At 35.6% G+C, this 12761-nt stretch overlaps 2 protein-coding genes across 2 annotated transcripts; both read left to right on the top strand.

The window, feature by feature from the left end:
* Positions 1 to 3733: 3733 nt before the first annotated feature.
* Positions 3734 to 6662, top strand: LOC306867467 (uncharacterized protein). Its single transcript, XM_079413129.1, has 2 exons — positions 3734 to 3821; positions 4339 to 6662. The coding sequence occupies exon 2, from the start codon at positions 4348 to 4350 to the stop codon at positions 6256 to 6258; it is 1911 nt and encodes a 636-aa protein (XP_079269255.1). The 5' UTR covers positions 3734 to 3821; positions 4339 to 4347; the 3' UTR covers positions 6259 to 6662.
* A 1165-nt stretch (positions 6663 to 7827) lies between these two features.
* LOC306867589 (regulator of G-protein signaling 21-like) lies at positions 7828 to 9866 on the top strand. The gene is made up of 5 exons (XM_079413339.1): positions 7828 to 8019; positions 8103 to 8189; positions 8551 to 8597; positions 8681 to 8847; positions 9201 to 9866. Exons 1-5 carry the CDS (start codon positions 7943 to 7945, stop codon positions 9378 to 9380), a joined length of 558 nt encoding a protein of 185 aa, XP_079269465.1. The 5' UTR covers positions 7828 to 7942; the 3' UTR covers positions 9381 to 9866.
* The last annotated feature ends 2895 nt before the right edge of the window (positions 9867 to 12761 follow it).

The raw sequence follows: 12761 nt of genomic DNA, 5'->3' as shown, positions 1-12761 counted from the left end.
TAAAAAAATCCAGAAAAAAACACATTTCAAAAAAGTTATAAATTGATTTGAATTTTAATGAGTGAAATAAGTATTGGATCCCTTCGCAAAACATGACTTAGTACTTGGTGGCAAAACCCTTGTTGGCAATCACAGAGGTCAGACATTTGTTGTAGTTGGTCACAAGGTTTGAATACATCTCAGGAGGGATTTTGTCCCACTCCTCTTTGCAGATCCTCTCCAAGTCATTAAGGTTCTGAGGCTGATGTTTGGCAACTCGAACCTTCAGCTCCCTCCACAGAGTTTCTATGGGATTAAGGTCTGGAGACTGGCTAGGCCACTCCAGGAACTTAATGTGCTTCTTCTTGAGCCACTCCTATGTTGCTTTTGCCGTGTATTTTGGGTCATTGTCATGCTGGAATACCCATCCACGACCCATTTTCAATGCCCTGGCCAAAGAGCTGGATTTTGGTCTCATCTGATCACAACACTTTCACCCAGTTCTCCTCTGAATCATTGGCAAACTTCAGATGGGCCTGTACATGTGCTTTCTTCGGCAGGGGGACCTTGCGGGCGCTGCAGGATTTCAGTCCTTCACGGCGTAGTGTGTTACCAACTGTTTTCTTGGTGACTATGGTCCCAGCTGCCTTGAGATCATTGACAAGATCCTCCCGTGTAGTTCTGGGCTGATTCCTCACCGTTCTCATGATCATTGAAACTCCACGAGGTGAGATCTTGCATGGAGCCCCAGACCGAGGGAGATTGACATTTATTTTGTGTTTCTTCCATTTGCGAATAATCGCACTAACTGTTGTCACCTTCACACCAAGCTGCTTGCCAATGGTTTTGTAGCCCATTCCAGCCTTGTGGAGGTCTACAATCTTGTCCCTGACATCCTTGGACAGCTCTTTGGTCTTGGCCATGGTGGAGAGTTTGGAATCTGATTGATTGATTGCTTCTGTGGACAGGTTGTCTTTTATACAGGTAACAAACTGAGACTCCCTTTAAGAGAGTGCTCCTAATATCAGCTCCTTACCTGTTTAAAAGACACCTGGAAGCCAGAAATCTTGCTGATCGATAGGGGATCAAATACTTATTTCACTTCTTAAAATGCAAATCAATTTTATAACTTAAATGCGTTTTTCTGTATTTTTTGTTATTCGGTCTCTCACAGTTCAAATAAACCTTCCATTAAAATTATAGACTGATAATTTCTTTGTCTGTGGGCAAACGTACAAAATCAGCAGGGGATCAAACTATTTTTTCCCCCACTGTATTAGTAGAGTAACTCAGTAGGCCTATACTAAGTTAATAATATGAAATATGATTTAGCATTATTTAAAATATTAATATGGATTTTATATATTAAATTTCAATATATAAAAAAAACTCGCACACAAAAAAAATATTATTCAAACAAAACATGTTTGTTAATTATAGATATGGTTCCCAACATTTTTAAGCCTTTATCCAACTAGCGTTTCTATAAGCTGTAAAAGCCACCAGAATGACTTTATATCGTACAAATGACATCCATCATCATACTGTTTCTTGTTATTCTAGGCACTGACTCACATATACTTTTAGTTCAATTAAAAGAAGAATGTCAGGAACAAAATACCATCCCCAGATGAATGATACCCAGTACTGCCAATGATTTACTCTAGTCCTAACATACACCACCGCTGATTGATTGCCTGTCGCTGGCCCTGAGACCACGTCAGAACATCAGTCCCAGCTGTCACGGACCCTCTTTTAGATACAGAACGTACCCCGACACACTTTTGATTTACAGCGCTGACACATCCTCGAGTCTTCACACCTGATTAAAAGTATCCCATCTGATGAGCCTCCAGCAGAAGCGCCTTTGGTCAGGCAGGAGCAAACACGCACCAGGATCATTCCCTCAGTGCCATGGACAGACTATCCTCAGAAAGTCTTCTTCTACGACTTGCTTATTTACTTCTGATTGGTGCTCTCAACGTTCATACAAGAAGCCTTGCAAGTCCAGGCGAGTACAAGCTGCTACTTTGAGCTAAATGACTGGTTTTTGATCATAGATTTCATTTAAATCAGTCTCATTGTATCTTAATTGTGTGCTGAATTGTTTATTTCCATTTTTACAGTCAACCAGGTTTTCCATTCAAAGGATGATTCAGATGTGCAGAACCAGATTTTGGCATTTCTGCTACGGAAAAACATCATGCCTGTGCAAGAAAAGGATGTAATAGGTAAATAAATGCATTTTATGTATGTGTTGCACAGATTGTCTTCCTAGATTGTCTTCCTCCTAGAAAATGTATAATGAATAAAGTACCTTATCATCCACAAACCTGCACTTAGTTACATGTTCTTCCTGAATCGCAGGACTCGAGCTGGCCAGAAAAATCGCAGAGCTGCAGGAGGTATGTTTAATTTTCGTCATGAGCATTTAATGGAAAAAAGTTTATTGTCATTAAATACAATTACATATTTAATAATAAAAAAAAAAAATATATATATATATGTGTATATATACACATACAAATATATTAATAAAAATAAACCAACTATTATTATGAAAGCTAATTTTCAGCTTGCGGCCCTTCAAGAGGAGCTAAATGTAGAAAGAAAATTAGAAAAAGACAGATCGATGATCAGCAAAAGAGATGATGGTGAGTGTTACTTTTTTATGAACAGATGTTTGTCAATTGGATTAATGCAGATGTCCATTTTTTCCATTTTCTTTTTAGCCTGTTTCTGGAAATACTGTGTTTGAGGATCTTAAAATGAAGAACCAGGAGCAAGGAAATCTGCAAAATCATCTAATGCCTTAAGATGTGTCAAGCAAGCAGAACTTTTTCAGATATGGAATTATATGTATTCATATTGTATCATGATAGTTATAATGTACTCATGACTTTACTCTTATAACAAAAATGTATTTCATGTAAATATCATATCAATAAAACATCAAGTGAAATTTGATTTTACTCTGTCTCATTGTGCAAAATATTCCCAATTTTTTTAAGGATCTTGAGTTAATAATAAAACATGAATGCATAATTTTACTATAATAATTCAAAAATAATTTTATATAGGCTAAAACATATGTTTTATCTGCCTTGAATGACAAAGATTGTCTTTTCAAGAGCTCGTGTCTCCCTCTGGTGTTAAGACTTTGTTCAACATTATAAATGTCACGCACACCAAAAAAAGTTATATTAACCAAAGACCTGAGGTAGCCATTGACTTCTCGACTGATTAGTTACCAAAATTCTTCTATGTTTAACAGAAGAAAGAAACACATATAGGTTTGGAACAACTTGAGGAACAAAATCGATGACATTTTTTTCATTTTTGGGTGAACTGTCCCTTTAAGGACACATATGAGCATATGAAGGCAGAGGATTATGGACACAAAATAATGCAAAAAAAAAGAGAAAGAATTAGAGACACAATTTAGGTAATTTTTAGTGAATGAAATTGCACATTGTCCTTCAAAAATAAGGAACAAGTATTGTTATTTTATTTTAATACTGCTTTTTTCAATCAATCAATTAATAAGTAATTAGGAAATGTCCCACTCTGCATTACTGAACATTCAGTAAACAGAGGTTTATTATTATTATTATTATTATTATTTAAAGAGAGACATTGCAAGTTGGAAGACAAAGACTTCTACAAGTACACACAATAAAAACCACAAAAAAAAAAAAAAAAACATCACAACGGATGCAGGCTTCCATGTGGGCTTCACTGCAGAGTATGATAAGTTTAAAGGGAAGAGCTATTTCCAAAGTGTGGTTATTAAAAGCAGAATGCATCCATTTTAGCCAGACACACTTCAGTATCTGTGAGAGGTAAGTTTAACATTGCTACTTCATTTATTTGTTTTAGTTACTTAAAGGAATAGTTTACCCAGAAATGAAAACTCTGTCTAAATTCTGAAGTTCCCAGAAATGTACTGACTCTTATGTCAATCCAAACCTCCATGACATTCTCTCTTCTGTGGAACATAAAATAATATATTTTGGAAACTGTGTCCATATAATTAAAGTCTATTGGGTCCAGTGTTGTTTTGGAGCCAGTGGACAAAAATGGACATAATTTGGTCCACTGAGTCCAATGTTGTTTTTGGACTGAATGGGCAAAAAAACAAAAAAGGAAGAAGGTCATACAAGTTTGGAAAAACATGAGAGGGAGTAACCATTTTTGGGCAAACCATCCCTTTAAAACACTCATTTGTTTAAAAAAAAAAAATCATATCTTTTTTTATTGTACATGGTGCAATTTATTTTCCTAAAATAAAAATAAAAATGATCAATTATATAATGAAGAAGACTCTTTTAATGATGTATGCCTATATTTGTTCCCCAGTTTGAGAATATGTGGTTCACATTTGTTCTACTTCAACTTCTGCCTCAATTCGCCCTCAGTGCTCGTTGTCCCAATCGGTGCATTTGTGACATTAGGGGTTCTGCAAAATGCACTGGGGACATCACCAACATTCCTCCTCTCGACCCAACAACAACTTTCTTAATCTTATTAAATGACACAAACATAAAGATCCTCAAAGACCGAAGTTTCCAGCCGTTCTCTCTTCTGCTACGACTAATGATCACGCACAGCACTCTTGACACCATCCAACCAGAAGCCTTCTTTGATGCTCCACAGCTTCGGTCCATCAAACTCTCATCAAACGCACTCTCTGTCTTCCCACCCAAGGTGTTTAGTGAGCAGAGCAACTTGGAGCAACTGCAGCTAGATGGAAACCAAATAGCTTCCGTTAGTTCAGAACTCTTTGAGGCAATGGTCAACCTAACTGAACTAAATCTGAGCAAGAACCGCATCTCCCAGCTGGACGCTGACGTCTTCCAGGGTTTGACCAAGCTGAATTATTTAAACTTAGCTGATAACCAACTGAGGAACCTTCCGAAGACCCTCTTCCACAACCTTTGGCAACTCAAATCTTTGGTGCTCTCATCCAACCAGTTGGAGACTCTTGAAAGTGGTTCCTTTGAGCATTTAAGCAACCTGTTGGTGCTAATGCTACAGAAGAACCAGATCCGACAGATTCCTTCACGTCTTTTCTGGCCCTTGCCATCCCTGCTCACCCTCTCAATGTCTGCCAACCAACTCCGGTATATTCCAGCCGAGACCTTCTACTACTTGCCCAACCTGACCAAGCTCACCCTCTACAAGAACCCCTTGATATCCCTTCCTTCCCAGCTGATGGGACACATGCCGAGACTCCAAGAGCTGTATCTTTACGAAACCAATCTATCCACTGTCCCATGGAACCTTTTTGCAAACATGACCAACCTACGGACTCTCAATTTACACTTCAACAAAAAGTTGACCTCCCTCCCAAAGAACCTCTTCTGTTGTCTGCCCAACCTGAAGAAACTGTCCGTGAAGAACAACAACCTTCAAGAACTAGACCCGGAGCTCTTCTCAAACTTGATCAGCCTTCAAATTCTGATGCTTAATGAGAACAAGCTTGAGTCTCTCCCATCTGCAATCTTCCGCAACACCTCAAGACTAGAAATACTAGACCTGAGCCACAATCATCTGAGGTATCTCCCCGGAGATGTTTTTGTACATGCAATGGCGCTAAAAGATCTCTCTCTTAGTGGCAACAAATGGAATTGCGATTGTAGCATTATGGGTATTGCAGAATGGATTTTTCAAAACCCAAAACTAATCAGTGACTTGGACAAAGGAGTAACATGCTATGAACCGTACCGTTTAGAAAACCATCCGTTGCAAACGCTGACTTATGAGAAACTCCATTGTGATGTTTTCCAGACCACATTTATGGCTTCAAGCTTCATTACCACTGAGGCTCCAGCGACACCAACCCTGCAAACAGCTACAAGCACAACAGCAAAAAATACTGCGATTGCAACTTCACCTGCAACTACAAGTAATTCTCCAACAACCGCCTTTCTACTTTCTCCTACAACTGATCATATTTATGTGAAACAAGGAATTGGTAACAACAATCATCAGGCGTTCTATGATACAATTGTGCTGGATAATGGACCGGAAATTGTGCACAACAATCATTACAATGGCTGGGTGTACCTGTGGACTGTCCCGTCAACGGGTCCCTACAGTGGACTCATGATTGCTTTGTACATTGTTCTCTTGGTCACTGGTGTAGTCCTGATTGTGGCCAGCTTGTTTGCTTTGTATCGGCTTCATAAGGTGATTTTGGTTTTAGGAAAAGTCACTATGGGAGAAAATCAGAGAATAATGGCTAGAAGAATGCGAAGCTTCAAAGTCAAAGACTAGAGAAAGCTTAAAAATCTCTTCAGTTATTCTCTAGCGAATTGCTGTTTTCACATTATACTGTAATGCATATTATAATTTGTCTAATTCAACTCTATACATATTTACGAGGAATATAAAAGCTTGAGACCACTAATCAAAAGCGTAATTTTTCTCATTTTATGCAACAAATTTCATTACAAATGATGTTCAGCACAACTTATGTGACAAGCTTCAAAATGTATATAATCGTTTTTGTAAGCATTCATTTATACAGCCTTTTACAATGAATCTTTTGTTTCTTTTCTCAATACACAAGTTTTCCTATCTGCAGTTTCCACATTCCAGTGCTTTACTTTCACAAAACTGATACGGGCACACCCTTGATGGTTATTTGCAAAGTGTAAGACCAAATAAAACGTTTCTGTTCTTTGAGAGTGGTTTCTTTGCCATGTATGCCACCTGGTGGTTAGACAATACAGAGCAGAAGTTATAGGGCAGAATATTCATATGCAAACATATTCACAATGTACCACCATACTTATTTTCTCAAGCTAATTATTATTTTATTTTAGTTTATATTTGTTATTAGTTTTTGTTTATTATATTTATTATACTATAAGCTACTATTTGTTTTATTATATAATATATATTAAAATAAAAATTATTGTTAGATTAGGATACTCAAACTGCAGATATGCACAATGTCAACCTTAAAATATATATAGGCCTATTTTTATTTTAGATTAGTAGTAGGCTATAGATATTATAATTATTAGGCTATTATTTTAGGCAAAGCATGAAGTATTTGGGGATGTTAAAATACTAAGTATAATAACTATTGTTGCTATTCTTTTTAGTGTCACTAGAAGCACAGAAATCACACGTTTCCCTTTTGAGTATGAGACTGAACCGCCCAATGAATGAGTGAGATGTGGCTAAACTCACGTTTGTACATTAATATTTCAGCATAGTTTAGCTTACACAGCAAACATGTACCAAGCACTGTAATCAAATTCTTACCACTCCCACTTGACTAACAATACGCCTCAATGAACAAGCCCAACGCTGATGTTTGGTGGGACTCCGAAACTCAAAGAAAGTGTTCACTGATTGGGTGTATGCTTGTCTGTCCATCCACCAATGAAGATATTTCACGTCTTTGGAAATGTTTTCAAAGTGTTTGAAACATCAGAAAGACGACTCTCGAACATTTACTACTGGAAAATTGCAACAGGTGTCAAATTTAAATGAAAAATATGTGTAGTTTCACGTTAGTCTTAAAAAACCTGACTCGAGTTCGAGACCCGGCTCGTAGACCATCTGGATCCTGTTGAACTTACTCAAAAAAATATAGTTTAAAAACAGAGAAATGTACTTTGTCCGTCTCACACACCTCATTCAAGGTCTAAATGTTATTATACATAATCTTCAACTGTTGTGCTGTCTTAACAACAAGAAAACTATCGTAATATTATATGCATCATATTCAAGAATAAACTTGAAAACTTGAGTCATGGAGAACAGATGAAAGACTTCGTTATGTCAATGGCATCCAGAGATTTGTGTGAACTTGTTCAGGTATGATAACATCTCACTCCATCTGCCTGGCGACCGGACCGTTTATACAGCCGTTAGATGGGAAAAGTCTGTCACAAACATGAAGCATAGCGGATCATTCTGAATAAATACTTCCCGCCACCCCACGATGCCTAAAATGCTTTTCTCAAAGATTCGGATCTACGAGTGCAAGGACCTCATTCGGAACAAGAAACAACCGAAAACGTAAATGAATTTTACTCGTCTCTCTTCATACGAACTTCTTGAATTGACTGAAAGATTGACTGAAGTGTTTATTTTAATTTCAGACTGGACGTTCTCTCGAGCAGGAAAAAACAGAAAAACAATATCCGATGTGTTTTTATTAAGAAAAATACTGAAGACTCTCATTATCAGTAAGTTTTTTAATTGTTATACAATAATGAAATCATCAGTTTATGGGTACTTGATGCAAAAACAGTTAATTGTAAGGCCAGACTTTGGCCAGATAAATAGTTTTTGCCTTAGTTCATTCCTTCAGGGTGACAAAAGGCAAAGTTTAAATATAAATGTCCATGTAGTCTTCATAAAATAATTAGAAAAAGATGGGTAATATAAATATATACATATATAGTATCTATCTATAACATGTCTCACACACACATCATTTAAATTTAAAATCATCAAAAGTATTTAAAAGTATTTTATATGACTATGGATGGTGGGAATATTGTATTTTAGGTGTTTTTTTTCTGATTTTCTCTTTTTTTTCTTCAGACTGCAAGGCCATGGGCCAAAGTTATCTGATCTGCTAGAAAACAGAGGTTAGTTCAACCACCAGTCACCTTTAATATATATCATTTATGTTTAATTTTAGAATATTAAAAATTTATTCTTTTGCGAACAGACTACCTGGACGCCTTTCGTTCATTTCTCCAGTCTGAGTTTAGTGCGGAGAACATTGAATTTTGGCTTGCCTGCAGGGAATATAAGCAGATGACTTCATTTGGCAAACTCTCTAAGAAAGCAGCAGATATCTACAAAGAGTTTCTCCAGCCCATGGCTCAAAAAGAGGTCAGTATGTGCATTCAGTAAAGATTTAAATAGAGTTGGGCCTTTCTAAACAGTTATAGTAAATTGAAATGCACAAAAATGCCATTGCATTATATTGTTTATCAATAGGAGGAGGGGGTGGGTGTATTTGGGCTGGTAACTAAAAAGTTTCTCCAAAAATAAATGTGCACCTGCAAGTTGCAAATAAACGTAGATGACATTTTAAAAGCATTAATAATGGCTCAAAAGAAAAACAAACCAGAATTTTTGCATTTGCCATTTGCTTAACAAACTAAACACCATTGAAATGAAAATGTTAGTATATAAATATACTTCAATTATCTTTCATGGATGTAAATATTACAATTTTGCAGGTCAACATTGACCATCACACTCGTGAGAAGATCAAGAGATCTTTGGTGAAGCCTGACCTCACTTGCTTTGATGAAGCCGAGATGCATATATACAGACTGATGGAGGAAGACTCCTGCTCAAGGTTCCTCAAATCTGAGGCCTATAAGAACCTGAGGAACGCAGCCAGGAGCCCAATGTAGACCAGCCAATAACAACTAATTCACTGGAAAAATGTTTCTTAATGAGCCGGCGCACAGAAAGAGGACATATGCACGTGGTTTAGAGGAAATGACAGAGGAGAACAGAAAGTACGTGGTGTGCAGAAGCTCAGCTTCATTGGTTTGGGTGATAAGAAGAATGAGAAAAATAAAAGTGTCACCGTTACAGGAAATGATCAAGAATGAAGATACATTAAATGGCTTCCACTGTTATTTGAGACATCAGCTGGACTTTTCTGTAAAATGGGTGACATTTGTTGGTCTTGAAAGTAGATTTCTGTTAGATTGTATCACACAAGTGTTTAAGTGTTGAGAAATTGTATTGTGAGACTTCAAGATAAACTGTTAGTTGACATCAAACAGCCTTTTGCACATTTTTAAAATAATTATTATTATCTTATATTTGATAAGAGACTGCATAGGCCCAGTTACGGCATTCAAACATACACTTTACTTTAAACGTTCATATAAAAAAAGAAATTATGAAATTTACAGTTCAGTTTGACATACAAGAACATGAAACTACAAAGGTCTCATTAAAAAGACATTTTAATGCTGTTATTTCCACAAATATTAAGGAACACAAAAGAGAGTTCCCCTACTAAAAAAATGTGATGGTAATAAAAAAGAACTACACCCAAATACATCCTCATGATGGAAAAAATTGCTAGATTTTGTATTTAAGAATTTTTTTTTTTACTAATGAAATAGTTCATTACAAAAATAAGAAATATGACGGTAACAGGGTTGACGCATAACTTAAAATCAACCATATATGAATAGTTGACAAATAAAATTTGGACTGTGTCCTGTGGTTGGTTAAAAATGTAGAAACATATAAATAGCATGAGAAAAATGTATCTTCATTCTTAGAGGTACAAATGGCATGAGAGAGGCTTATCTTCAATGTTAGAGGTTATTACTATTATTATTTTTTTAATTTTATGTCACACCATAGGGCACAATATTATGTCAACTACCCATATACATATAGAAATGACTGGATTTGTCTTAAAAAAATTATTTGAAATGAACAGAATAGTTTATTAATAAAACAGGAAAAATATGACAGTAACAGAGTTGACGCATAACCTAAAGTTAATATTATATACATACATAAATTGCTGGATTTTTCTTTAAGAAAAGATTACTATCTATCTATCTATCTATCTATCTATCTATCTATCTATCTATCTATCTATCTATCTATCTATCTATCTATCTATCTATCTATCTATATTTTTCTTTGTGTTAATGAAAAAAAGGTATATTTAATTGATGGAATGTTTATTACTAAAGCAGAAAACAACAACAACTTTAATAGACATCTTCATTTGTTCTCCATTTAATCTCACCACTGACTAGGAAAAACAAAAATGCATTATTACTTATAAATATTAACTTTACATATATATATATATATATATATAAAATCCATGTTTCTTGTTCACAGTGTTTTTTTTTTTTCTGGGGCATTCATTATTTCCAGTCCTTTTAAAGAGTGAAAGAACGTCATGCTATCTTTATGATTACAACACACAAACATGCTGTGAACCGCAGATGAGCTTGACTTAGAAATTCTGTGGACAATGACTAATTATGAGCAGAAAACCAGCTCAGTCTGTGAGGAACTGTGCTTTGGTCACATGTCCGACCCCAGCTAATTGATGCAGAGACGAGCCTTAAGTGAGAGACATTGCCATATAATACAATAATAATCCATGTCAGTGCTTGACCCCACTGTGTCAATGACTTACTTCATAGCTTAAAAAGGCAATTCAGAGCGTCTAAGAATTATGTTTGATTGACCTAAAATTCCACCAACACAGTGAATGTCAACGGTCGTCTGATGCATGCTAGATCTCCCTCAGCGTATGTCCTTCTTGGGGAAGGTAATTCTACAATAAAGACACTACTGTTTTAGGACCACTGGAAATACCTATCCACGTCAGATTGGGAAAATTTTTTTTAAAAATACCATGTTTATTGGATTAAGATGCTTTTCATTATAAAATTGTTACTGAATGCACAGTATTTGATTTTTCACAGACGATTTTCATTAAAATATTATGCTGATGATATAAATATTACCAGAAGAAAATCTTATTGCTCACTGATCGCTCTTTCAAAGCTCAGGAGACCTTATGGATTTCTCAGATGTGTTTAATTTAGGTATCAACTTTGTCTCAGATGCTTCTCATTGCTGGGGAGAAATAAAAATAGAAACAATTCTGACTACAGTAAGAATTCAAAAATGAATGATAATTAATTTCTTGTATAATAGTATAATTATTTCAATTTTCAGTTAGAAATCTGAGAAAAGTGAGTTCAAATTGAAATCTTTTGATACAAGAACAGAATGATCAATTTATTATCCATTTAATCTCACTACTGTCTAGACGAAACAATTCAGATATTTTTTATTTACTTAAAAAACATTCACTTTGCCTTAAATATTCATATATATTATATATAAATTAAACATATCAATCAAATTTGACATTACAAGACTACATCACGAAACATGAAAATTCAAGGTTATTTTAGTATCATTAGATACTATTATAGTTGTTAATAATATTTATTAGTTTTCTTTTCTATGGGTACACATGAGCGTGTAAGTAAATGAATGAATTTTTGCTGCTGAGGGACCAATGGCTTTTAATAAAATACAATGAAATGTACAACTAATTCAATCATATGTTATTTGATTTGATTTTTCCAATACATTTGTTTCCCGTTTCAACGCAAAGAATATGTTGTCACTCAGAATGATGTGAAATCATGTGGTAATATGGACAAAAGGAAATGAATTTACAAAGGCGACCGTTAAAAGTAAGCTCCCATCATGCAACTGTACAGCGGATGCGCCAATAATTGATGAGATGTTTCACCAATCTGTAAGTTACCCGGTTTCAGCCTGCGGATGAACGCGCTGACCAATCTCTCACACAATCTGCCCATCATCTGCTGCAAAATACACAGTCACCATGGCAACTAAAAGGAAATGAGTAATGTTCTGAGGCCCCAGCATTGCCTGAGGTACAAAATTGCTCAATTGCGCACAATGGAGAAACTGACAGTGTTACAGTATGAGTGCGCCAATGACGAGACTTTGAGGATGTCTACACACGCTGTCACTAACTTACGGTGTCAAAGGTGAATGCTTGGCTGCTTATATCCATTTTTGGATAAACTTATCGAGACAAAACCCAAAGTCACTTACTATGGATTAATACACAGAAAAAAAGATCAATTTAAAGGGTTCATGGAGTGACAATGATAAAGGACAATCTTTAAAAAATCTAGTTAAAAATGCGCATGCCAAGTACTTAGAACTGCACTCTTACTTAGCATTTTTTC

This window comes from Barbus barbus (assembly GCF_936440315.1).
Source record: "Barbus barbus genome assembly, chromosome: 49".
Classification (NCBI taxonomy): Eukaryota; Metazoa; Chordata; class Actinopteri; order Cypriniformes; family Cyprinidae; genus Barbus; species Barbus barbus.
Note: the sequence above shows the minus strand (reverse complement) of the source record. Positions and strands in the feature narration are given on the sequence as shown.